Here is a 27,965-nt window from a genome sequence, read left to right as displayed (position 1 = left end):
CAATACACAGTGGTGATAAATATATGTTTTGGAAGGAATTTAACATAAATATTAGTTAACTGGCAAGTGATAAGGTGGGATTATATATATTAATATAATTTAGGGTTCATATTTTGTACACTGGCCTCTCTTCCCCAGCACCACCCATGATCCAGGGGATAACAACTATTAATATATCTGATTACAATGGAGTGTGTGGAGCTTGACCCAGAGGATGTTTGGTCATCTATCTGAAATTTCAAATAACAAATCTGTCGTGGGGGAGGGGGAAGGGGGGGGAATTGCAGATTCTGGGCCAATTTCCTTCATCCTGGGCCTACAACATTCACAGAGAAAAAACTGGGAATACAAAAGAATTTTGGCAGATTCACACACCTGCCAGATAAGGAGTAAGTGAATGGGTATGCTCTTTACATATAAATAATTGTGTGAGCATTTTCACTTCACACATAGGTCTGAAGATGTGGAGATCCAACTTGAACAATCATTTCCTCTCATTGAAGGGATGAAGATTTCTGGAAATCAAGCCAGCGGGTAACTATGGAACACCTAGTTTCCATAATGTAAGTGCAAAAAGATTACCGGTATATACACCCATTCCATTCACGACAGAATTATCCTTAGTTGAGGAAATGTGTGAACCCCTCGTGGTCAGGAAGAAATTGTGATATTATGCTCCTTTGAGTTGAACAAAGGAAACCAGGATACATGTTCCTATATGCACTTCCTTATCACTCATTTCCCCCTCTTCAATGCACTGCTGGACAGATCCTTGAAGAGTTAGGCATGAGCATCTGTGAAAATCAACACACCCCAAATGTAATGGTATTTTCCCTACATCTCATGCAAATATGTCAGAAAAGCCATGTATAAGAGTGTTGGGGAGGGTATTGGCAGCAATAATTATTGAAATAACTTTTTGGGAACAACAAGATGGTGCTGGCACTCAAAAGCCAGAGAGATGAGGGGGGTTGTTATACCAAATGGTCTGCAAAATAAAATGTCTGAGTAATCTCAATATTAAGAACAATTCATTCCACGTTCACCAATACTTGTTCTGGACAAAACACCAGGCAATATATTAGCATCAATTAGTGGGACTCTTATGGTCAAATACCATATTGCAACTTATTCAGAGAAGAATACTTGGCAATTTACCATTTTTATCCAAGAAGGAAAATCAAAGGCTAAGGGGGGGAAGGGTCTTCAGAACAGATGACTAATGATTCGTTAACTTTGAAGCTTTTTGGTCCTTTGATTTCTGCACAAGAATCCAATATGAAATGGGGTCCTTCAGAACACCTTTCTAAGGGAGGCCCTTAACTCTGTTAATGTCAAAGACGGAACAAACAGCCAGCATGCATGCATATACTTATGTGGGGAAATGCAATCATAAAGACAAAATTTGCTCTATTTCAGTGGTTATCGGATTAATTGCACTATATCCTTGCTGAACAAGTCTATTCTGATTAAAATAAGAAACAAGTAATTTTGTGGCTTTGTTACCCTATGTTACAAAAGCATGAACAAACTTAAGATTGACGCCATGATAGAGAACACAGATACTGAAGTAGTCTGAAAATAGCGCTGGTGTCCTGCTCAAAAGTAAAGACGTCTGGATCTGCTAGTGAAACACTGGTGCAGAATGTGTGGTTTCAAAGAGGTTACCTGAAAAAGAAGAGCTGGGCTTAGGATCTGAAGGGTTGGCTATCTATAAAACTGACACACAAGTATTAAAAGTAACCTATGGATTTCAACATTAAAGTAATAAAAGGTGTTGTCTGCAATAGAATTAGAACACTAACAGGCTGTCCATAATTTATTTCTTGGTATGTATCTTTATTACAACCCCTGGGAATCACTTATGGAAAGGTATTAATTACTGTGAGGGAAATCCAGTACATAGAAGTGGAGAATAAGGGAGAGAACACATGCAAAGGATGAGAAACAAGGAATTCATCTAAAATATTACACACATAAATGGAGAACAAAGCACTTACATAACAGTGCAAGGGAGGGTCTATCAAATATCTGAAATTAATCTGCAAAGTGGGAAGAACAGCACTGATCTATTGAGGTTTTTTTTCCAAAACATAATACAGAAAGCACTTAAACAAAACTCTCCCACCCCACCCTCCCGACAAATATATATAATTACAATGATCTCCCCTCCCCTGATTGCTCACTTTTATTTTGGGTCACTTAATAATAATTACAACAGTGTGGTGTAGTGGTTAAGAGCGGTAGACTCGTAATCTGGGGACCGGGTTCGCGTCTCCGCTCCTCCACATGCAGCTGCTGGGTGACCTTGGGCTAGTCACACTTCTCTGAAGTCTCTCAGCCCCACTCACCTCACAGAGTGTTTGTTGTGGGGGAGGAAGGGAAAGGAGAATGTGAGCCGCTTTGAGACTCCTTCGGGTAGTGAAAAGCGGGATATCAAATCCAAACTCCTCTTCTTCTTCTTTTATTACTTATATCCCACCCATCTAGCTGAGTTTCCCTAACAGAATATAGCACAAATGATAACCCCCACAGCCTGGAGAGTCATGTCCAAATAACAATATTGGGAGATTGCATCGCAGGGCACAATATTGTCCCCAATGCTCTTCAACTTTGAAATGAAGCCACTGAGTGTGGCCATTCGGCGTTTGGGGGCAGTGTGTCGTCTGTGTGCTGGGAGTGGTAGCCAATGCTGATGAAGCCAGAATTGGAATTCAAGGTGACTTTAAGAGATTGGGGAACAGGGCCAAATGAACAAAACGAATTTCAGTAGGGACGAATAGGTTGAGAGAGCTGGGTCAGTTTAGCTTGGAACAGAGGAGACAGAGGAGGTAGGATAGCCATCTTCAAATGTCTCGAGGGAACAAGCTTGTTTTCTCCTGCTCTGGAGGGTAGGACTCAAACCAATGGCTTCAGGTTACAAGGAAGGCGATTCTGACTCAACGTTCAGAAAAACTATCTGACAGTAAGAGTTGTTTGGCAGTGGAACAAGTCCCACAAGAGGTGGTGGACTCTCCTTCCTTAGGGGTTTTAAAGCAGAGGTTGGATGGCTATCTGTCATGGATGCTTTAGCTGAGATTCCTGCATTGCAGGGGGTTGGACTAGATGACCTTGGGGTCCCTTCCAATATCATTCTATGATATGATAGCCATTTTCAAATATCCAAAGGGCTGTCACATGGAAGATGGAGCAAACTTGTTTTCTCCTGCTCCGAAGGGTAGGATCCAAACTAATGGCTTCAAATTACAAGAAAGGAGATTTCTGGTGGTTGTAGCTGTTGACAGTGGAGCAGACTCCATCAGAACTGGTGGGCTCTCCTTGCTTGGAGGTTTTTAAGCAGTGGTTAGATGGTCATCTGTCATGGATGCTTTAGTTAAGATTCCTGCACTGCAGTGGGTTGGACTAGATGACCCTTGGGGACCTTTCCAACTCTACCATTGTATGATTGCCGTAACATCTGAGTCAGAAGAGGCTATGCATAATCCTGATCACTGTCCTAGTGATGGACTGGAGGAGGGCTAATAACCAAAGTTGAACCCTGGGAAGATGGGGAATGGCAGATAGGTGGATTGGTCAGTTGCCTGTTCTGGATGGGGCTGCACTCCTTCTGAAAGAGCAGGCTCTAGTTTTCGAATGCTTCTGGATCCATCTTTGTTGCTGAAGGCTCAGTAGAAGGCCCATGACCAGCTACAGACATCATGTCAACTATGGTTGTTCTTTGACAGGAAAAGCCTGGGCATGGTAATTCCATTATGAACTTCAAGACTCGGTTATTGCAGTGTGCTCCATGTGGGGCTTCCCTTAGACCTGGTCTAGAAGCTCCAGCTGGTGTTAAAATGCTATAGCTATACTGTGGTAGGAACAGACTACCACCAGCACAAAGTTTCAGTCCTTAAAAGCTTGCACTGGCTACTCAGGCTAACAAGCCAAGTTCAAGGTTCTTGTGTTAACTTACAAGGTCCTTAACAACTTGGGTTTAGGATACCTAAAGGGCCACTGAGGTCTCTAGGGGAGTTGCTGTTAGTAGTCCCCCATGGCTCTGATGCACAGCCCCTATACACCAGAACCCATGCATTCAGTGTTGGGGCCCCGATTCTGTGGAACACCCTCTTGGAGGTGATCAAACAGGTCCCCTCCCCACTGAACTTCAGGTGTGTGGTTTAGATTTAATTTAGCAGGCATTTTAAGTAAGCTTTTATGTTTTTATGGCTAATATTAACTGATTTTTCTCCTTATGCACATTTTGCAGAAAGGAGACCAAAGAAATAAGATTTCTACTAATGTGACTGCCTCTTTGTGTCTCACTTATGAACTTTTGATAGTATAAAAATTAGCAGCACTAAGAAATTGCATGAGATGAAATGGGCACCAGTAAAATACTAAATAAAATTACTAAAGCAATTAAAAGCTGACATATAGAGACTTCATTAAGGAAATTGATTATCATGTCTTCTTACATAAATTGCCTTGATTGCTTGATTGGGTGTGGGGAGCAAGAGTGAAGAGATCTTTATAATCTCTGTGATCTGAGGACAGATTTATATATCCAGTAGTTACTGAGTACGAAAGCTTTCCCTAGACTTCTGGCTGTTATAAGGTCACATTTTAAATGCTTCTCTGTAATGAACGACTCCTTGTGCACAGGCACAATGATGTCAGGAAGAAGGGTGTTGTCTGGCCTTCTTCCTGAATTGTAGTGTTGCATGTTCAGTCCCCTGCCTCCAGAGGAGGAGCATTTCAGCATGGAATAACCTCCACTCCCAGCACTACGGAACAGGCAGTGGAGACTGAGAGTAAGAAAATGTGAGGCATATCTAGTGACAAGGAAAATGTAAGTTTCGGTAAGAGATGTTATATTGTGAAAGTTTATTCCAGACAGCCCAATTCTAATGAGACTAAAAGCAAACAAATGGCCAATTTGTTTTTATTAACCAACAGCTTTTTTACCTGTTTGTAGTAGAGAAAGGTCCAGTTTCTCATCACAGTCAGTTGTCTCTACTAAATAAAGATAATACATAAAATATATTATTTCTCCATAATACATACAATCAGAATTAAGTAAAACATTAGTAATAAAATTAAATGGGAAAAGTGGTATGGAAACAGGCAAGTGTACTACAAGAACACATCAAACCCCTACAATTTAGAAGCATTTTAAGAACTTGGTGAATTCAAAGGAAGAGCTGCTCCATTAAGACAATAACCAGTTCCCTTCAGAAGGTGGCTGATAAATATCCAGTTCTCTGAAAAGAAGGTATAAATAATGCCAAATGTGATAGTTTGCTCCAAAGCTCTCACTGGGCAACTCCATATACTACAGTACATGAATGGCTTTGCAAGTCTCATGGTTGATGGTCATAATGCTTCATACAGATGTAAAGATTTTTGCTGTACTGTCTGCATTAGGCAGGTACAGGTTTCATTATCTGAGCAGGTTAGCTCTACACCCACAAGGATGATATTCTGTCTCCACCTAAGCAGCATTTAAACACATCTCGCATTTTTACATTGGAAGCAATCACATCTTTTTAGGCCAACAGCAATTGTGCCAGAGTTTCATCAAGCAAAATGGGTGCTCCCAACACTAAACTGACTGAAGGACTATACTCAAGGGCAGAGCCTTGCATACAGAAGGTTCAATCGCTAGTCCCTAGAGTTAAATTGGTCCTGCAGACGTTATAAGAGCTCTCTACCTGAGCCCTGGGACAGCCACTTTCAGTCACAGAAGACAATATTGGGCTACACAGGCTAATGAACTGACTTTGTATCAGACAATTTCATATGCTCAAAAAGCAGTGTCCGTTAATGTCCACTTTAGGTTGCGAAAGGGACCATAAATCAATGTTGCTTTATTTTTTATGGTTTTAGGTTGTTTCATGGAGAAGAAATACTGGGCTGTGATTTTTATTGCATTATTGTACTTAAGATTGTTATAGGTACTTTTAAAATACAGTGGTGCCTCACAAGACGAAATTAATTCGTTCCGCAAGTCATTTCGTATTGCGAAAATTTCGTCTTGCGAAGCAGTTTCCCATAGGAATGCATTGAAACATTTCCCATAGGAATGCATTTGAACGTTTTCGTCTTGTGAAGCACGAACATAGAAAATTCGTCTTGTGAGTCACCTAAAAAATCACAAAACCCTTTTGTCTAGCGAGTTTTTCTTTGCGCGAGGCATTCGTCTTGCGAGGTACCACTGTATTGTGTGCCTCTTTGGGTATTTTTAAGTATGAAAGCAAAACTTTGTCATCTTGCCATGCTATCACTGCCCTTTGGCGTTCTCATTACATGCAGCTGGTGTGTTCAAGCAGATACTTATGATCTGGGGTTCCCTTTCAGATGGCAACATATGTTTGGAGGGTGCAGACTAGCATGCAATGTTCTGGCTTCTAACCCTGTGTGTTCCAAACACAAGTAATGAACGAATAGGGCTTAAATTCTAAGCATATCGCCTCACAGGTCCACTGAAAGTGATGGAGTAGCTCAAGGAAATATAAAAGCAGTGAAAACTAGGAAGCTGTGCCACCAGTTCTTCACCAACCAGAACAGTTGGAGGACGTCCAGCCCATAAAGCTGATACACAAAAATAAAGTTGAGGAAGGAGAAACATGTGCCTCCCCTATCCTGCCTAGCCAGAACATGCTTAGAGAGGTTCTACCCTAGGCTTTGAGAACCATGGCTCTATTTCAGCTGAAGCTTTGGAATAATCAATCTAATGCAACAGTTAAAAAAAAGGATATGACCAAGACAGGTGAGGAGTAACACCAGTTGTCTCAGTGAATCACCTGAGGTCTTAATGTCAAGCGCTGGCTTGCATGTGTTGAAAACAGCCACAGATCAAACTCCACAAACAGCTTTCACACCATCGTAAGACACAAAACATTTCAATGGAGGTGATTCAGATATTCAACTCTGAGTCATAATGACTAATTGAATGACAAGACTAAGAAATATACATAGGCATGAATCAGCCCTTAGGAGCAGCGTCCTTCCTCAGTAATTCTTAAAGGTTGGGTTCAGGCTGCTCACTGTCATACTGTTGTCTTGCACCTTGCTATCTGCATTCATTCTGTTTTCTACCTCTAACGCTCCCTTACCTGAGCCTCTTTTTAACCGTCTTCTTGCTAGTTTGATTTGATCCTGAAGAATCTGTACCCAGTCTCTTGGGCCGGGTAGTTTATCCACATGGTTTGCAGTGCAGTATTTTTCTGTGAACACTAAAAACAGAATGTACAAATAATCTCTTTACCAAAAGGTTGAAAAAGATGGAAAACTGCAAACCAGGGTTTAAGTAACCAGACACAAGAAAAGCAAAATCACAAACAACATTCTACATTTCCTATAAAATGTGAGAACTGGATGTTTACAAAGTGACATATGAAACTATGAATTTGAAAACACAGTGGCAACATGCACATAGGATGTTACTCAGATGAAGTGGAACAAACCAAGGCCAAGTGTTGGGCTTACACACCTCTCTCCACACTTACTCTCCCCATGCAGTCAGGAAAAGACTTCTGAAAATTTTTATTTCATTTTTGGAGAATTCTGTCATGAACCAGAGATCATGGTTCATGACAAACATATCATTTAAACAAGCTAGCTTTATAACCCATGCCTTGAATGTAATGCCAAGCTAGGCTCACATGCAGTGCTAAGCCAGGATTCCATAAAAGGGAAACTAAACCCATCAGAAGCCCTCTTTCTGGCTGCAGTGGAAAGTGGATAGGGCAGCATGCGAGGCAGAAGCTTTTGCTTGGGCTCCTTCCAGCTCAACCCATGTAGCACTAAACCACTGTTCAGCATTACATGCAAATATGACCAACATCTGGCTTTGATTCTATAAAACAGAATTAACAAGTGTAAACCTTTCGTACACATTTCAAGCTACATTTCATCTACACATCAGTGCTTTTTATGAGCAGATGATATATTTGACAACACTGCTTCCTCATGAAACAAAATCTTGACACGTCATTTTTAAAAAGTATTTTTTTTTAAATTACAAAAGGGAAAAAGGAGGTATAGATCATCTGTCTTAGTCTTCTGTGAAAGATTCCAAAAATATAATCAGGTATCTTTATAATAACATTTTAAATGACTGTTCACTATTTATATGCCTTATTGCCCGGGCTATTTAACCAGAATGGTCAGGGGTGGGAGTATGAGGAAGTAAAGAAAAACAGGAAATATTTCAGTGCGGTTGGGGAACTGGTGACCTTTAACCTGAGAGACAGCCTCAGATCATACAACAGCAGCAGCAGCAGCTTTGAATGAAGGATGAATGTCAGCTATGATATCACTAGGCAAATGACCAATCAGCTCCTCTTTGCCCTACTTGCATGTTTCATGCAGCCAACCTCAATTCCTCGACTGTACTTCCTGATTAAGAACTATCCAAGAAATGGAGCCATGCAGCCCTCTAACATGGCCCCAACGATGAGCTAAAACAGCCAGGCCTCACCCCAGTGGTCAGCCAGGCTGGACACCAGCAAAGGACCACAGGGTATTAGAAGGGTCCTTCACTGCCCTCTCCACCAGACCCCTGGATGTTTTTCAGTGACAGGCAGCAGTGCTGCTTTTGAACAGGAGCAAAGATCAGCTCTGATCTGTGATGGCCACTCTTCATTTGGTATTCCCAAAATGTAATACTCTGGGCATGTAGAGCTATGAAATCCATTGATTTCATAGATCTGTACCTATACTTTAGTTAGGAAATCTATAGTTTTCATTGATTGATAGGCAACATTGCATTTTGGACAACTTATGTTGGGGGGGGGGGGCTACCAGGGATGAGAGTTGATATTTGCTCCCATTCAAAAGTGCCACCACACATCCACAACTGAAGTGTGCCTAGGGGCCCAACAATCAGCTCGCAGTCAGACCTTGTGAAGTCAGGGCCATGGGCCTTTTGCACTGTGGGCTTCACAAATACCAGGCTACCCAAGTCCTGTTGATGAGGGACCTTTGTCCTGAAGACACTGTGCACAACACTTCACAGGTGCCACCAATCAGCTGATTAGTGGTGCCTGCAAAGCCCCTGTTGGATCAGCCACATGTTTATCCGTCCCATTATAGGTTGTGGGTGTGGCTTGGCCCAAATGGCCTCATTGGCCAAATGGGGAGGCCTGATGGGCCTAAAGAGGCCTGTGGGCTGGAGGTTCCCTACTGCAGTTGTAGCTCAAAATATATTTGGGGGGCAGGCAAGTTGGGGAAATTTGGGCTAAAACTTCTCAGGACTGAATAAGCAAAAGACCTGAGGAACAGGTAAAGGTGAGGCAGTGAACAGAGGCAACGGTCCAGGCAGACAAAGACAGGGGCTATGGGGGGAAATGTATAGCAAAGCCAGCTTGGAAAAGTACCCAAACCACACACTCAGCTACAAGCCCATCTTTAAGGCTTCATTTCTGTAAATATTCTCATCCTTTGATGGCCATCACTCGACTATTAAAAATGCCAGATGTAAAAGAGGAAAAAATACTCTGAATTTTTCTTTGCTTAACAGTGCACATTTCTAAAGTGCGAGAGATATAAAACTACCTCAGTAAACATTTTTCTTTACACTCTTAACTGATTATTGAGCAGAGCCAAGTATGATTACAGAACATCTGAAAGGGCTACAGAGGAACCCAGTGGCAATGATGCAAAGAACATCTTTTCATTCTTAGTGAGATCTTACACTGAGCCACCACCAGAGATAAATGGGCCCATAGTGTCCAGCAGAACAGCTCTTGGAAGGCAGAACGTGCAAATGGAGCCAGGCAGAGTTAAGTTCCACAGGGTGCCATCCCTTGTGTTTGCTTCTGGGAGAGGAACCCCCATCCAGCATATCAAAGTCCTCAATGCAGCATCCCTTGTGTGATACCATAAAGACAATATAAAGAGAGCCCTCTTATTATAAACAGTGCCTAGCAGTACCACTCCAGATACTATCAGCTGCTGGTTGTAACTGAAAATGATCAGTATTTGAGAACTGCCTTAGGTTAGGGCATTGATGGGGAACTTATGGCACTACAGACACTGCTGAACTCCACCTTTGATCAGTTTCAACCAGTAAGACCAATGATCTGGGAACAATAGAAGTTGTAGTCCAGGAACAACTGGTTCCTGAAGTAGCAGGCTGGTGCTGACAAAGCCCCTGAAGCTAAATGGACCCATATTGATACCACCAGATTAAAATGGCTATGCTTAAGTGTGCAGGGTAAAACACAATACAAACAAGTGAAGGCAGTTTGCCTGACTGGCAGCATATATGCAAGCTGCCTCCCCATTTTCAGTGCTCATTTCAAGATCTGTCTTACAAGTCAAAACCAACAGCTAATGTCAGATTAATAACTAGGCTAAATAAGATGTGGAGTGGGACTCCACTTAGATTTGGACTCACACAAGTATAGTTGCTGGGAGATTGTGTGCAATCAGCACTCATCCTAGTTCCTAATTTTTTTTATCCGCCTCTCTGAACAAGGAGAGCAGCAGCCACAATCCCTGCTATACAAACCAAACTGGGCTTGCTTGTCCCACCTGCATGGCAAGGGATGGGTGCCTGACTCCATAGCTTTCTGCAGGAATGGCCCCAGACAGAGGAAGGCATACAGGTCAGAGAGCTATTTGGCTCCAGAATGTGAACCAGCAAACCTCCCTCTACCTTTCCATTCCACACAGAGCTCTCATAGCCAGCAACATGTTTATTTTTTTATTTATCAAAATGTATGCATTATTTTTTATTTATCAAAATTTATGCACCACTCAATCAAAAGAAACATTTTAAGCTGTTAACATAAAATCTTGCAGCAGCATCACTGCTGCATCCCAATGGACCAATAATGTTGTAGTTGAAGTAATTAATTTGTAGTTGGAAATTTCAAAGAAATGGGGCCATTTCTTAAAAATGCATGGCGTGCTTCCCAATATCTACATTTAAAACCAATATTTTATTTCATTGACCCTCAATAGCATCCAACCATCCCTATCTTTATGATAATCATTATATTTAATAATTTCATTCTCACAAAAGAAGATCATACACAGTTGCATCATGAGCTTTCTTCAATGCTGATCTGTAAGCACCACATCAAAAAGGTTCAGTTAAGACCGAGGCCCAGTGGAAACAAGCATCTTGTTGTGCAGTAAAAATATACACAGAACCATTTCAAAATGTAGGTTGGAAACTGCATGTTTGAATGATTCCCTCATTTCAAAAAAAGCATCCCTGCATGGTTGTTCACATATTACATTAAGTAAGTGTAGAATCTTTGTACTTATGTATACCAACAATAGAGCTGTACATTTGTACTATTATTCACATGTAACATTCAAATGTACAAATCAGCAAATGTACAGTCTTTCACACAAGCCCTTGCACAAGCCCTTGCACATGTGTTTGGAGCTGTGTTCAGTGTTAACGAAGGAACAAGTCTTAAATGTGATGAAGGATTCTGGCATGATGGTTTTAGGTCAGTAGTGATATGTGTGCAGTAGTACAAATCTTTATTCCTCAACCTACAATCTGAAATGATGTAGTCCCGGAACAGTTTGCCCATGCAAAAGGTTGTTGATTCAGATCAGACATCAGGAACACATAGCCAAGACAGGCTTGCAGATGAGCTTGAGAAATGTGTAAAGATCACCAATGTTTTTAGCAACTCCCAAAATGTGATACAGCATAACCACTAGATGATATATAAAATCATCTATATATATCACACACATATATACACATATATAAAATAAAAGAAAGAGAACAATACCTTTTATTGCACCCACAATATTTTGGTCTAGTCCTTTTCGGTTGTCATTGAGACCTCTTTTCCTCTTGCCATTGGGTAAAGAGTTGGCCAAGGTCTTGTCATCAAAAAATGCACACACCAGCTTTCGAAACAGCAGACTTCCTGAACGAGTGTAATTTGCTAATATAGAGTCCAGTTGTGATTTCGGCATAAAGACGTCAAAGCCTTCGGCAAGTTGCACTTCTGGCTACCAAAAGAATATCAATGCTTTATTAGTACCTCTTTCATAACTATTTTGTCAACAAATGACATCCAAGGAAAACATGTTCACATCATACTAGACTTTTATGACACCAGAATAGACACTGAAATAAAATAGACATTGAAAAAAAGTTATCAACTGAGTATAACAAAATGCACATTAAAACCTGCTGTGTCCATTATCTTTACGAAATGATAATTACTAGAACGGGGAAATCCCAAGGAGCTAGTTACCTGGATGTTAATGAATTTAATGCTGGCAACTGCAATTATGAAATATTTATTCAGTACAGCAGCAGCTCTGAATAATTGGATGCTGCCCATTAGGAATTTGAACTAAAATTACTATGGCTACAATCCTGCACTCACTGTTAAATGTTTAATCCCACGATAATAAACTGTTGTGATCACATTACTTGAAATCTAAGCAAGTAATATAAGAAAACAAAAGTCAGAGTATAAGAACAAAAATATTTATTTGTTGCTCAACACTTATTTCGTCCAAAAGCTGCATGCCACTTGCCTCTGGGAACTTCAAGAGCAGGACATGAAGGCTTCATTTAACTATAACAGTCATTGATCAACTTACCCTCCGTTTATTTGGTGAATCCCCCTTCAAAGCTATTTTAGCTTGTGCCTTTCATCACACCTTATGTCATATGTTGATGACATGTTGCATGAAAAAGCCCTTCTATTTATCTTTGATTCCCAACTGCAAATTCAGCTTAAGAACTTGCAATGACTGGCACTACAGCAAGATCTGATTCTGGAATCAGTTTTTATCAGTGAACACAAGTAAATTGTTTTACAAAGTGGCATTCTAATTTATTAATTTAGGAATAGCAGTTTTTAAAATTACACACAGCAGCTTACAAGAACTTATTGAATTGCCACCTTTCAGAGTAAGACAAAATGATTCCACTTATTCTACTCTGCATTGTACAACTTTACAGTGCAACTTTTTGCATCCACTACTAGTTAATAGTCAAGCTTTGATGACCGTATAGAGATTTTCAAAGTGTAGAAAAGGTGGACAAGTTTAAGCAAGCAAGTAGATATTAGCACATGCTAATCAGATTGCAACCAGAAGTTCTCAAGGTGATGATGATAGGTGCTTGCACCATATATAGAACTTTGATTAGAAACAGTGTCCTGTGCGTTAGTTGATCTCATCAGCATCCCTTTTGTCAAGGAAATCATAATAGGGCTTTTTCTTTGTTTTATTATCACAATAGTGTTTGTTGTTGTTGTTGTTTTTAAAAAATAAGGTTAGAAAGTGATAACCTAAGTTCTAAGAAAGCCAGTGAATCAGTATGCAGCATGTGCGTGCAAAGTACTGGGGAAATTATTATTTTTAAGAAAAACTGAATAAAAGGTGTGAATTGCCTCCAGCCGTGGTGACCCTTTCTGCTCATGGAAAGGCTTGTGATCCAGCAGAGGCTTCCGCAAATGGAGGATGAAAGGTTATTTCTCTTTGCACATCCCACCCCACAAGACTGCTCCAGAGGCTTAGGGGGACCCATTGGAACAGCATGAAGTGGCAAGGAGGTTGGTAGGAGAAATGGGAATTTGCTGGAGCAAAAAGGCTTCCATGAACAGAGGGAAATAATGGAATACAACTCATAATGTTTATTTCTAGAATCCTCACTATAATACCCAAGTGACATTTCTTTTCCTACATAATTTATTGGTGTATATCTTAAGTAAAAGCCAAATTCCTGCTCAAAGCCACATCAAACCCGGCTTTGGAAAGGCAACATAAGGGCTGCTGGGGGGGGGTCAAATATTGCTGATGACTATCCTGCTTTAAGCCAAGGACATAATTATTCCCATCTTATTTGGATATAACTATAAGAACTGTACGGAAGTGAGAGCTGGACCATCAAGAAGGCTGATCGCCGAAGAATTGATGCTTTTGAATTATGGTGCTGGAGGAGACTCTTGAGAGTCCCATGGACTGCAAGAAGATCAAACCTATCCATTCTCAAGGAAATCGGCCCTGAGTGCTCACTAGAAGGACAGATCCTGAAGTTGAGGCTCCAGTACTTCGGCCACCTCATGAGAAGAGAAGACTCCCTGGAAAAGACCCTGATGTTGGGAAAGATGGAGGGCACAAGGAGAAGGGGACGTCAGAGGATGAGATGGTTGGACAGTGTTCTCGAAGTTACTAACATGAGTTTGGCCAAACTGCGGGAGGCAGTGAAGGATAGGGGTGCCTGGCGTGCTCTGGTCCATGGAGTCACGAAGAGTCGGACACGACTGAACGACTGAACAACAACAACAATAAGAACTGTTCCCTTCAGGGTTCTGCTTCCACTCTTTTTCCACTTATATTCCTGCTTCTCTGTCTCCAGCCAACCAGTTACTGGACTCCCAGTGCCTTAACTCTCCTAGCAGCAGATGTCTTTCAATGGCCCCCTGGTTCCCTCTGGTTAAACCCTGTCACCTGCATACAATTTCTCCTCGACAAAGGTTCTTGTGGGAGCTTTCTGTCCCAGCCATACTGACCTTTCCTTGTCTTCACAGACACTCTCCCTCCCTCATTTAGTAGTTAGGGGACTTGCAAGCAACAGACAAGAACCAGTTTTTAGCTTATTATGTGCAACCATTTTGAGGCAATGATTCTTCCGTGCCACAGTTGAGCTCTTCCAGTACGAGCTGTGCTTTCCCCCTTTTATAGCCAGCAATGAAAACATTTCACTTGTGCAGATAAAGCCCCCCCCCCCCCGGTTAGCTCTCACATATTCTCCTGACATATGATTTCTCCCTGTTAAAGCCAAAAAGTTCAATAATCTCAGCCAATTTATCAATAGCCAATTTAACCAACTGAGGAGGAATGATTTTTTTTGTACATTTGAGAATTTGGTTGGAAACAAAAGGAGTTATTTCAATATCCATCCTGTCATATTTTAGACCTTTAAGTGGGTGACAGCAGTTTAACACAAGCAGACTAAAATAATTTAGCAACTTGGAATAATCTTGTGGGGTATACTTAGATAACAATAATGTTTTTTAGAAAAGGATGATGCAATTACTAAGATCCAGCATGGGTTTCTCAAAAATAAGTCATGCCAGATGAATCCCGTTAATTTTTTTCTTGTTGGGAGTTACAAGCTTGGTGGATCAGAGAAATGCTGTGGAAATAGTTTATCTTGATTTCCGTAAGGCTTTTGACAAAGTTCCCCAGTATATTCTTGTGAGGAAGCTGGTAAACTGTGGGTTGAATGAGGTAACTGTTAGGTGGATTTGTAGCTGACCGAACCCACAGAGTAATCATTAATGGTTCCTTGTCATCCTGGAAAAAAAGTGACAAGTGGGATGCTGCAGGGTTTAACGTCTTTATAAATGACTTGGATGAAGGAATTGAGGGGATGCTCATCAAATTTGCAGATGACACCAAACTGGGAGGGGTAGCTAATGCTGCAAAAGAAAAAATCAGGATTCAAGATGACCTTAACAGATAGAACTGGGCCCAAGCTAACAAAATGAATTTCAATAGGGACAAACGTAAGGTTCTGCACTTAGGCAGGATGAACCAGATGCACAAATATAAGATGGGGACACCTGGCTTACTAGCAGTACATGTGAAAAGGATCTAGGCGCCTCAGTGGACCACAAGTTGAACATGAGTCAACAGTGTGATATAGCAGCAAAAAAAAAAAGAGAAAAAAAAGCTAATGCTATTCTAGGCTGCCATCAGCAGAAGTCTAGTGTCCAGATCAAGGGAAGTAATAGTTCCACTCACTTCTGCCTTGGTCAGACCACACCTGGAATACTATGTCTAATTCTGGGCACCACAATTCAAGAAAGGTGTTGACAAGCCGGAATGTGTGCAGAGGGGGGAGACCAAGATGGTCAAGGGTCTGGAAACCAAGCCTTATGAGGAACGGTGGAAGGAACTGGGTATGTTTAGCCTGGAAAAGAGAAGACTAAGAGAAATATGATAGCCATCTTCAAATATTTCAAGGGCTGCCACATGGAAGAGGGAACAAGCTGTTTTTCTCTTGCTCTGGAGGGTAGGACTCAAACCAATGGCTTCAAGTTACAAGGAAGGAGATCCTGAATGGGGTAACTGTGCCCCTGAAGGACCAGGTGCGCAGCCTGGGAGTCATTTTGGACTCACAGCTGTCCATGAAGGCACAGGTCAATTCTGTGTCCAGGGCGGCTATCTACCAGCTCCATCTGGTACGCAGGCTGAGACCCTACCTGCCCACAGACTGTCTTGCCAGAGTGGTGCATGCTCTGGTTATCTCCCGCTTGGACTACTGCAATGCGCTCTACGTGGGGCTACCTTTGAAGGTGACCCGGAAACTGCAATTAATCCAGAATGCGGCAGCTAGACTGGTGACTGGGAGTGGCCGCCGGGACCACATAACACCGGTCCTGAGAGATCTGCATTGGCTCCCAGTACGTTTCCGAGCACAATTCAAAGTGTTGGTGCTGACCTTTAAAGCCCTAAATGGCCTCGGTCCTGTATACCTGAAGGAGCGTCTCCACCCCCATCATTCAGCCCAGACACTGAGATCCAGCGCCGAGGGCCTTCTGGCGGTTCCCTCACTGCGAGAAGCAACACTACAGGGAACCAGGCAGAGGGCCTTCTCGGTAGTGGCGCCCGCCCTGTGGAACGTCCTCCCATCAGGGGTCAGAGAGATAAACAACTACCTGTCATTTAGAAAATACCTGAAGGCAGCCCTGTTTAGGGAAGTTTTTAATTTGTGACTTTGTATTGTATTTTGGTATTTGTTGGAGGCCGCCCAGAGTGGCTGGGGAGACCCGGCCAGATGGGCGGGGTATAAATAAATTATTATTATATATTATATTATTATTATTATTATTATTATTATTATCCTGACTAAACACCAGGAAGAACTTTCTGACAGTCAGAGCTGTTCAACAGTGAAACTGTCTCCTTTGGGAGGTTGTGGGCTCTCCTTCATTGGAGCCTTTTAAGCAGAGGCTGGATGGCCATACGTCTTGGAGGCTTTAGCTGAGATTCCTGAATTGCGCAGGGTGAGCCTTGGGGCCCCCCTTTCAATTCTACAATTCTATACCTAGGTTATCTATTCAGATTGCAATTCATATCCTCAGATGAACTTCATTTTCAAAATAAAAAATCCCACACTAAAAAAACTGCCACAAGGCAGAGTGCCCTTGGTCACATAAAGTTGGAAAAAATATGCTCTTGTCCTCAGAGCAGCTGTCTCCACACATTGTTTCCAGCGCTTCATAATAAAGGTAGAGAGGTATCTTGAAATGTGTGCCACATTTTGTTTGGATTACAGCTTCACAGCTGATTTGTATGAGTTCCCTTGAGAAATCTTTCCTTTCAAATTGATTGATATTAGCTTGTGCATTACAACAAGAGATGCTCATTGCAAGTTTCCAGTGACCAGGCTATTACACAATAACCACAATAATCATGGGGAAAACATGACCCTGGATCTACCTATTAGAAAACCAATATGCCTGTATTGCAAAAGGTAGAAATATGTTTAACAGGGACTCTTCACAGGCAATCCCTAGTCTCAATTAGAGATGCAATTAATGTGTTTTGTACATTTGTGTGCGTGTGTTTTATAAATGAATCAGTCTGTACCCTAGTCACATATTTTTTTGGGGGGGGGATGCTGATTTATTCCAGATTCCTTCAGTAGCAAATTATCCTTCAATTGCACGCAATCAGTACCCAATTGAGCTTTACATGGACATTTCTAAGTATGATTTATAGCCAAATAGAGTTTGTTAACATAAGATAATCAAGGCAACGGTGTACAGGATTAAACACAAATGAAAGAATTGCCAAAACTTTTGTTTTGCTAAAATTAGCAAGCAGCAAATTAGATTTAGTCCAAGCATTTCTGAATATTTTAATTGATTAAAACAGAACTCCTTTGCCAAATCTATACAAATCATTTGCTTTGCATGGAAAAAATAGCACGTTTACTTAGAAGGAGGGCACTCAATTGCTTCTTAGTCACAAAGGTAGATAGCATTTTGCGGCAATCCTATGCCCAGTTTTAAAGGGCACATGGTAGCTGGGGAGCATTGTCCTGCAAGAAAATGTTGTGAGAAGTAAACTACGGTATTAAACCCCTGCCCTGAGCACCATGTTCCCCGTCTATCTGGGGCCCTGCATAGCTGCTTTTTCTCAAAAACAAACATAAAAATAAAGTGCACGGCGCTGACACATTCTTTTCAAAATGCATTAGCATAATGTGTTGTCTGCTCCCAATTCAACTTGCCCATTCTTGGACTAGATCTACCCTTATGTTTCTGCCGCTTTAAGTGTAGGCCTCCTGATGGGAAGAAGGGAAGCCCAGATCAGCGATTCCTGCCATAGGTACAATAGGAAATACTCTGAATGGGTGGGTAGGTCTACTGCTTTTCTACATAAGGAGTTGAATCCAATCTACATAATTCAACTACACCCAATGAAGAACCATGGTACGGTTGCCTTCTTGCACATAAGTGTGATGGAAGGGAGGCTAGACTAGTGCTTCTTCTTCTTTGGCGATCACTCGTAGCGAAGTAAGATTGTCTTCCATTAATGTGGTCTTAACAGTGTGTCCGTAAATGACTGGAGGCCAATTCTGGATCCACACGTCCTTCAACAGAGGAGACTTAGGTTTCTGGGTGGGAGTTGGTCACGGTGAGGATTTGCCAAATGTGCCTTCCTCTTAGCTTGTTTCTCCCTTTCGTCCCAAGTTTGTGCTTCTTCAAAGTCTGTGACACCTCTGGTAAAGGATATTCTCCAACTGGAGTGCTTGCAGGCCAGTGTTTCCCAATTATCCATGCTTATACTGCATTTTTAAAAATTTGCCTTCAGAGAGTCTTTAAGCCTCTTTTGTTGTCCACCAGCATTTCACTTTCCATTTTTAAGTTGGAAATAGAGTAGTTGCTTTGGAAGACGATAATCAGGCATCCGAACAACATACAGTCCAATGACGTTGATGTTGAAGGATTGTTGCTTTGACACTGGTGATCTTTGCTTCTTCCAGTACACTGACATTAGTTTGGCTGTCTTCCCAAGTGATATGTAAAATTTTCCGGAGATGGAATCTTTCAAGGAGTTGGAGATGGTGTTTATAAGTGGTCCATGTTTCACAAGCATACAGTAAAGTTGGTAGTACAATAGCTTTGTAAACAAACATTTTGGTTTCCCTGTGAATGTCCTGGTCGTAAAACACTCGCCACTTTGATCAGGAAGCTGCACTCACAGAGCAAGCTCAGGCGATGCATCAATGTCGGCTGTTGTGGAAATATAACTGCCTAGAAAAATGATTTACACCATTAAGTTGGATTCGTGGCACTGTGGAGAGGTTGTTTAGTGCTTGTGTTGGTGCAGCTTCTGTGAATATATTTAGGATGGTTTGGAGGTTATCCTCTGAGTGTGCACACACTACATTGTCAACAGCATATTGAAGCTCTCCAATGGAAGTTATGGTAACCTTACTCTTTGCTTCCACCCTACTCAATTAGGAGAGCTTTCCATCTGTTCAATATATTTCTACCCTGGTGGGGAGTTTCCCTTCAACAATGTGTAGTATCAGGGCAATGAAAATAATAGAGTTGGGGCAATAACACAGCCCTGTTTAACACCTGATCCCACTGTGAATGGTTCACTTTGAGAGCCACTGTGATCTGCGATTGTTGCTGTCATATTATCACGGAGGAGCTAAAGAATGTTCACAAATTAATTCGGCAGCCGGTTTTTCAGAAGGACAGTCCACAGGGTGGTATGATTTGGTTTTGCTCTCTGCATTTTTCTTGAAGTGAAAATAATATCCACTGTCCCCTGAAGATGGAAAACCATTTTCGGATTCAGGAAGGGTATCCTCAGATATAGTTAGGAGGCATTTTGCTAAGATCTTTGCAAGAATTTTGCCAGCTGCAGCTAATAAAGATGCCTCGGTAGTTTCTGCAATCCGCTCTATCACTTTAAAAAAAAAAAAAAAAAAAAAGATTGATCATTTTGGCATCCCTAAAGTCTGCTGGGATCTCCTCTCTCTCCCAGATTTTTTTCGATCAGCTTGTTAAGTTGTTGTATAAGTTCAATTCCACCCACTTTGAAGACTTCGTCAGGCATCCCATCAGGTCCACGGCTTTGTTGTTTTCATTTGGTTAATAGCTGTACACAACTCTCCCAGATTTGGAGATATTGCATGCTCATCTCTAATTTGTTTTTGAGGGATTTGTGAGAGGACCTCAGCAGCTACAGGGGAGTTGCGGTTAAGGAGATGCTGGTAATATTTCTGGGTAACAGGCCAGACACCCACTTCTGCATGGGCATGCTTTGAATTCACATTTTTATTTAATGAATTTATTTCTTAACAGTAGAAGTTTTCTCAGAGTACACCATTTGCTTAGGAATTACTGGTGCAGTCAATAATGTTAATCAAGTGTAACATTTCCATATGGCAATAAAGCATTGTAGGAAAGTGTTGGCAAACGTTATCACACAGATCACGGGGACATATGCATCTCCCATTCTGGTTGTTCAGCACTGAACTTACTTTATAGATTCATTTGAAGGCTACTGAAATTGTGCCCCAGAAGTGTTGAGGGCAACCCTCAACTACATATTTTGCAAAGATTGTTCTGCGCACAGAGAAAAGGGGTAATCTAAAGGTTGTGTGATTGGGTCCCAGCACCAGTTTGACCATGAAGCTGCTGTTTGTAATAATCAGCAAACAGTGTCAATGGGTGGCCTCAAAGAAAATCACTATGTCACATCCCCAGCCAACTGAAAAAAGGGGGTAATAATATTGATCTGTCTTTCAAGGCTATTCTAAGGCTTGGGATCACTAAGGCACTATATACAAAGGCATTTGATTCTCTAAAAAGCAATTTCTATATGATAATTACATAATATTTTGCATACATAGGCTTCCCCTTTCATTAAAATCGAAAGATTCAAAATGGAAAGATTACTTAATTCAGCTTTGAAGATTACCCTAGAAACATATCAAGAGTCATAATTGTGACTAATTCACATAATTTAGTTTGTTGTTGTTCAGTCGTTCAGTCGTGTCCGACTCTTCGTGACCCCATGGACCAGAGCACGCCAGGTTAACATGTATTTAATATAAATTGGACAAGTGGAGCCTGCAACAAAATGTTGCAGTGTGGAGTGGTCCAGCCATTCCATTCACCCCAGCTGTCAAAATTCCATGGCCATTGAGCATGCTCACTCCTCATTGGGGTTCTGGGCTTTCCCTCCAAGCTGAAAATTAATGAGAGATGTAAACTCAGGCTTCCAACCTGATCCTATGCATGTTTACTCTTATGTAAATTCCACTGACAGAGGAGATTCATATAAGTGTGTAAAGAACTGAAACACGATCCCATACTCAGAAATCCTCCAGAGTTCACCAAGGTCAGTTCCCAAGCTAGCATCCAAAGGAATGCAAGCTTCATTCACGGTTTTAGTTTTCAGTCCTTTGAATATGTGATAGCACAAATGCCAAACTTCTTCTATGAACATGAGAGCTAGAGACATTTTTTAAAAAGGAAAAGGAAAGTTAGAATCATAGAGACTCCTACAAAGGACTTCATCCCAGTGGAACAATTTGCCAGGCTTGAACAAAATCACTAAGTACAAACACCCTCTAGAAATTATATGTACCTTTCACAAACTGATGCACTGTAAAACAACATTGTTCTTCCACAACTGTGAAACCCAGGCCCTTAATGTGCCTGTCCACATAGATGCAGATCAATAAAAAATTTGTTAAGGGACAATGCAAAATAGTGAATTGCAAAAGACTACAGAGTGAGGGTCGTGACTAGGTCAGAATATGAACTCAAATCTCACCAGTCTCTTTCTAAATGGCATTTCTCCCCCCAAAGATAGAAGAGACTCAATGCCCTTCAAAGCAACTTCCAAGTTTTGTTGTTGTTTTTTAATTATATTGTGGTTAAAGATGTAAAACATGAACATTTTAAAATAATTAGCCCAAGGCTTGATGAAGCATTCTGTAAAAATAAATAAATAAATCTAGCATTAATTACTACTCTGCCTGAATTCACTCACTGAGCAATGAGACACTGCTTAAAAATGTAGCCACTCTAGAAACCCCAAACAAAAAACCAAACCTTGAACCTGTATGTTCAAAACATGGAAAACTGATGGGTAATCTGAAAACAGGTCAAAATAATAAAATCACTTACAAAACTGAAAGAGAAGTTTCCAATCCTCTCCTTGCACAGTCATTTCTGGCTGTAATTATAATTACATACAAGAACCACAGAAAAGCATTTAACCAGTTGCTATGTATCATACATAGAGTCTGTCGGATGACACACTAATCTAATTACCGGTGTAGCTCACATCTGTGTAACTGAATTATCATGACTGCTCTTTTTATTATTAGTTTGCACTTCTAGAAAGGTACAATATTATCTACAGAATTTCTTTCATTTATGATCATTGATACGGAATTTAATTATGTTCTCTGAGCTTGCTGTACTTAGGAAATTGGAAACTGTCTTCTCAAAATTAAAAAGGTACGTTGAAGAAATTAATGATCAGCTTACTCATCAGTGAACTTTTCAGCCATCATCTGCTTGAAGCTCAAACAAAGCCAACCGGCCACCCTCTTGCTCTCCTGATATTCATTCTACAAACATCTAATTCAAAAGGAGAAAATGCCAAGTGCGCCCTTTTGAAATCATGGCTGTAGATTTCGACATTTACAATTTCAGCCCCCATACTTCCAAGTCTCCCTTCACAAGCACTCATGTAAGCTTTCTTTGTGCTATGAGAGAGTATAAAATTGGGCAGATCAGTTTTATGGTTGGGATTAACCACCAGTGGCCCAACTAGTGATTTGCACAAGTTCAACTCACAACTGAATGCACTTCTGGTCAGCAGATAGGAAATCCCTCCCTTCTCTTTTATTAAAAAGGTTCTGCACAGCCTTGTGACGTTGCTTCCACAGGACAGTTTTTACTAACAGATTATAACCATTAACACAGACAGAAAAAAGTGACCTTGCTTTTGCTTTCCACTTGTTCTAGCATTACCTATGGCAGGGGTAAGGCAGAACAAGCTATTCTAGTGCTACAGACTGAGAATGAATACATTTCATACAAAGTCCTCACCCTTGTCATCTTTGTCACAAAGACCCTTGTGAGATACAGCAAATTAACCAACCCATGGGAGGCTTTGATTCTGTAATATCAACCTTGGTTTTACCTTGGCAACTGCAACAATGCTAAAAAACTCATCGCCTGTTGCTTACTTGTCCCCCAAACTGAATCCAAGTACACGCCTCTGCATTTGCTCACCATCCTCCCTTATTACGAATGCCCCCCCCCAATCTCATCTCTCCCTTCAGCCCACTGACCTTATGCACATGCACTGGTGACACAGCATAAATAACAACAGCAGCTACTTAGCTTGTGCACTTTTTTCTAATGCCAACTGCACTAATCTGATTAAAGAGAAATGAGAAGTCAGTTTTTAAGATCAGCAGATAACTGAGAAGCCTTTCATAACGTGTGCATGCCCCTTCCCTGCATCCCTGATATTTTCACTTTCTTGAGGAGGGGATATCGTTATCTTAGTACTTTAGCACCAAATCTTAAGATTCCCTCAGACTCATGTACAGTGCAGCTGCAAAACCACAAAATAATTCCTTCAATTGTCCCATGGCTAAATGCTTCCCAATATGCTTGTGAACAAATGAACAAGGCCTATTCAATGCTAGGCTCAACAGAAAAAGTTTTTGGAATGATTCCCTCAGGGGCATACTAGTACAAAACATGAAACAGGAACTGGACAATCATATGGATTTGTTAGGATATAGTGTGTGCATACAGATCTTTCCTGAAAATATAAAGCCCTTATGTTACAACCTGCAGATGTATAAAAGATCCCATGGGAAACAGACATTCTGGCCTAATCCTAAGACTTACTACACTACCTACAACACCTGTGACATTAGGTTTGCACTCTTAACAGGGTCTGTTCTGCCAGCACCTGGTCAACTTACATCTGAAGATGAAGATTCAAGGACAATGCCAAATCCTGAAACCTGTGACTCCAACTTTGAGGATGATTCAGCAGCTTCCACACTAGAACTTTCAGAGTTGGCTGATAGCTTTTTTTCATTCTCTGCAGTGCTGGGCTTTTTATTCACAGTAAGAGGTTCAATAGTCTTTGGAGGTATTTTTTCTTTTTATTTCTTTTCTTGAAAGTGTTGATTTCTGTGTGCAAACCAGAGGAACTGGGGGTGGTTGTCTGTTCTGAGCAGCAACTGAAGAAAGAAAAACCTGTGAGTACACTTACAAACATGTATCAAAGATGACAGTTACCACAGCCCAGACTCCTGACCAGTTCCCACCCTCTTATCAGAACCAACAGCTGTGGGCGGAGCACTCTCTTTAAGCTGGCTGGCTACCCTTCTGTCTTTCAAACACCAAAGGGCAACGCACTCTAGAAGCCTTTGTATAATAAGGAGTCCCTTGCTTCCCTAGGATGCTAGGAAGGCTTGAGGAGCAGTAAGCTGGGGAAGCTGAACACTAATAAATAATAATAATAATAATAATAATAATAATAATAATAATAATATAATAATTATTAATAATAATAATACCCTGCCCGTCTGGCTGGGCTTCCCCAGCCACTCTGGGCGGCTTCCAACAAAATATTAAAATACAATAATCCACCAAACATTAAAAGCTTCCCTAAACAAATGGCTGCTATGGGGAACATGGCATAATGCAAAAATCAGGCTGACCAGGGGAAGTCAGCTATGTTTTGCTGATACTGAGATTACACCCACACTCAACACCCTGTTGCTTTGGTTGTCTAATAACAACAGGGAACATTCCTCAGTACTGTACCAGGAAAAAATATACAACTTGGCCACAACACTCTTATATCATGAAAATCGCTTAGATGTTGCCTGCACATTTTGCCTCCTAAGTTTCTTTCTAGGAGGGCTAGAGAATCACTTTTTTCAAAAGGGAAAACTCAAGAGTTTGGGGCTCCTGCCCAGGTACACCAATAGAAGTCTTCATGAGAACCATGGTACCTGTGGGCACTGGGTTGGCAACCCCTGATCCATACCATCTGGGCACCAGTCTTTCTTTAGAACCTATGCTTTCATGAAACGGACATTAAAAGGCACTTATAAGGCAGTCTGCCTGCAGACTGAAAATTATACCTTGATAGTTCAGTTTTTGAAAAGACGGACTATCATACCTGCTTGGATCTGCATTATCTTTCTCATGGTTTTAAGCTCCTGAAGAATGGCTTGCAATGCTGGTTGGCAATTACAAGTACAACAATTTGAGCCAGAGGAAGTATTAGCCACCGGAATTTCTCCTGAAGAAAAAAGGGAAATTAAAACAATGATGCAGGGCAAGAATGTCTTCACAGGGTTTTAATGCTGTCTGATACATGCTGTTAGGAAATTGAAACCTAAAATTAAAACTTCCACTGTGAGGTGGTGGCAGCAGCAGGGGTGGGCTCTGCCATTCCCCCCACACAAATAACGTTCCATGGTATGGTGAAGTCTGCACAAAACAGCCAACACAATGTAAGCTCACAGCAGGCCTCCTTATTGTCACACTAGTTTGTGGTGGATAACAAGAGCGCTGAACCACATCACAGAAACAGTTGCTCTATCATGCGCGGAACAACCCAGAAAAAACCCTTCCTCCATAGGACAATACCCTTAGAAAGAATGAGATGGCTGTGTAATAAGTTATTAATAAAGAACTAACAAGTCTAAAATGGATTGAATGTTGCTTGTTGCTTCACAGTATTAAAAATTAAAAGAACAGAGTGCTCCATCATCAATTTCCATGAACAGAGAAGTTATGTGAAGGCAGAAAATATCCACAACTTCCCTTTCATTGTGACGGTGAACTCCTACTTCCCAGTTTCTTTTCAAGTTTTGCTGTTGAAGGTGACAACTATCTCTGTACTACTGCACTTCATACGGTCTCCAGGGTGTGCTGTTAAATTTATATCTGATTTATAACCTGCTTCCCAACTGAAGTCTGAAAGCTTCCTGCACTTGATTTCAGGTGGCACAGGAACACAGAAAGCAGCCTTGTACTGAGTCAGGCCATTGGACTTCCTAGTTCAGTACTGTCTACACGAACTGGCAGGGGCTTTCCAGGGTTTCAGCCCAAACTGAAGATGCCAGGGATTGAAATTGGGACCTTTAAAACAGAAAGTATGTGCATTCCCACGGCTCCTGGCTGCTGAGAAACAGAGACCGCCCTGGGCTCAGGTATCAATTTCTGTATTTAAAAATAAGGGTCTTTTCAGATGTTTCCAGCACAACTAATGTGAGTTGCTACATGAGGTCGAGGTAAAATGACTACGGAGAAAGCGTTTCCATGATGGGGACAATAGAATAGGTCAGTGGCAGGGGCCCTACTTAGGTCTGTGAGGCCGTTTCCCCCAAACCACGCCCACTTCCCCCCACCTAACAGCATTACGTGACATCAAGAGTGGGGCAAGTAAAGATGTGTCTGGGATTGGCTACCCTAGAGAGCTGCACATTGGGAACTTCCAACAGCAGTGGGCAGGGCTGCTGACAGCACATGTTAAAGCTCTCAGCGTTGAGCAGCTGACAGCAATGAGCAAAAGCCCCTCTGAAGTCTTCTTGCAGGCACAGGGCGACTCCAAACCACCTCCAATGGGCCTTCCAAGGGGCTTGCTCTCAGCGCTGATCAGCTGATCGATGCTGAAAGCACACCCCTTGTTATTACATATGAACGGTGGCACAGGAATATTTTAATAAGCAAAGCCCTTTTTCATTAACACAAAGGGTTGCACAATAAAAAAAAGCCTAAATGTATATTTTAGCAGGAAAGCAGCGTTTGTCATCTGGCTCTTTCCTATGCCCCCTTCTCCCTGAGAGGTTCAGAAGGTGACAACATGAGAATGGGCCTTTTCTGTGGTGGTTCCCTGTCTGTGGAACGCGCTCTCCCCAGAGGCTCGCTGGGCACCATCATTATGTCTTTAGGCGCCAGGTGAAAACATTCAGCTTTACTTTACCCAAACATTCGGCCATTAAGTAATTTACGGCCTGTTAAATTGAGGGACTGTTACTATTATGCTGCATAAATTATGTTTTCAATGTTGTAGAGTGCCCTGAGATCTTTGGATAAAGGGTGGTATATAAATCAAATAGATAAAGAAATAAATAAAATAAAACTAGTCCCAGATACCTTAGGAAGGATCTTCAGAGCCAGAGCTACCTTTCACAAGGCAATGGAAAGAAAAGTATGCAGCTAAGTGTCTATCTAGCAAGGAGTTCCACAAGACTGGAAAAAGAAGCCGTGTTTGAACATGCAGGTTGTCAGAGAGAAAACACCAGGATAACCACAAATCCTCAACAGGTCACTGAACTTGTATGAGCATGTTTTAGTATATAGCCTCCCGTTCAAGAACTATTAATTCCATTGGCTTTGCACGTTACTAGTTCCCAGTTCATTGTGCAGCAGAGTCTTTATATTTCCTAACTGTCTGTACAGCAAGGTTTAATCAAACAATATAAAACAAATATTATTAGGGCTGTGAAACAGAGCACTATAAGAAAAAACAACATGTCTTTTGCAGCTATTCTGCCTATTAAAAAGATATTTTTAAATGGAGTCTGTCTGTGTGTGTGTCTTAGAGAACTAAGCTTAGCAAATAAATAATATTTTATGAATTTGTCCCTTTCCTCTTCCAAGTTTTTAATATTCTGGTGAACATCATGATAAAATTTTGACAAAGCAAACCTTGGAATAAATTCATGCTCATCTTTTCTGCTACAAATATAATGCATTACTAATGAGGTATGCAGGTACTGAAGCCCCATTTGAAAACCAAAAGGTCTGTTTTCCTACTGAGGCATGGGGGATTTACATTATAATTCCCATTAGCATTGATAGAAATTACCCATGTAAATCTACCCTGTGTACGGTAAATGGAAAAAAGAGACCACCAATATTTCAAATCAAAAGCAG

The 27,965-nt window shown here is 41.3% G+C and overlaps 1 protein-coding gene across 1 annotated transcript in view; it reads right to left on the bottom strand.

Annotated features, from left to right (window-relative positions):
- Positions 1 to 356: 356 nt before the first annotated feature.
- BEND7 (BEN domain containing 7) overlaps positions 357 to 27,965 on the bottom strand; it is a 49,151-nt gene continuing 21,542 nt past the window's right edge. The window contains 7 exon segments of the mRNA XM_033161649.1: positions 357 to 1,668; positions 4,948 to 4,998; positions 7,098 to 7,217; positions 11,748 to 11,973; positions 23,984 to 24,164; positions 24,166 to 24,247; positions 25,198 to 25,320. Coding sequence (XP_033017540.1) covers positions 1,625 to 1,668; positions 4,948 to 4,998; positions 7,098 to 7,217; positions 11,748 to 11,973; positions 23,984 to 24,164; positions 24,166 to 24,247; positions 25,198 to 25,320 — 827 coding nt within the window. The 3' untranslated portion in view covers positions 357 to 1,624.

The sequence above is a fragment of the Lacerta agilis genome, chromosome 10, assembly GCF_009819535.1.
Source record: "Lacerta agilis isolate rLacAgi1 chromosome 10, rLacAgi1.pri, whole genome shotgun sequence".
NCBI classification, from domain to species: domain Eukaryota; kingdom Metazoa; phylum Chordata; class Lepidosauria; order Squamata; family Lacertidae; genus Lacerta; species Lacerta agilis.
The sequence above is the reverse complement of the archived record's forward strand: the minus strand, read 5'-3'. Positions and strand labels throughout refer to the sequence as shown.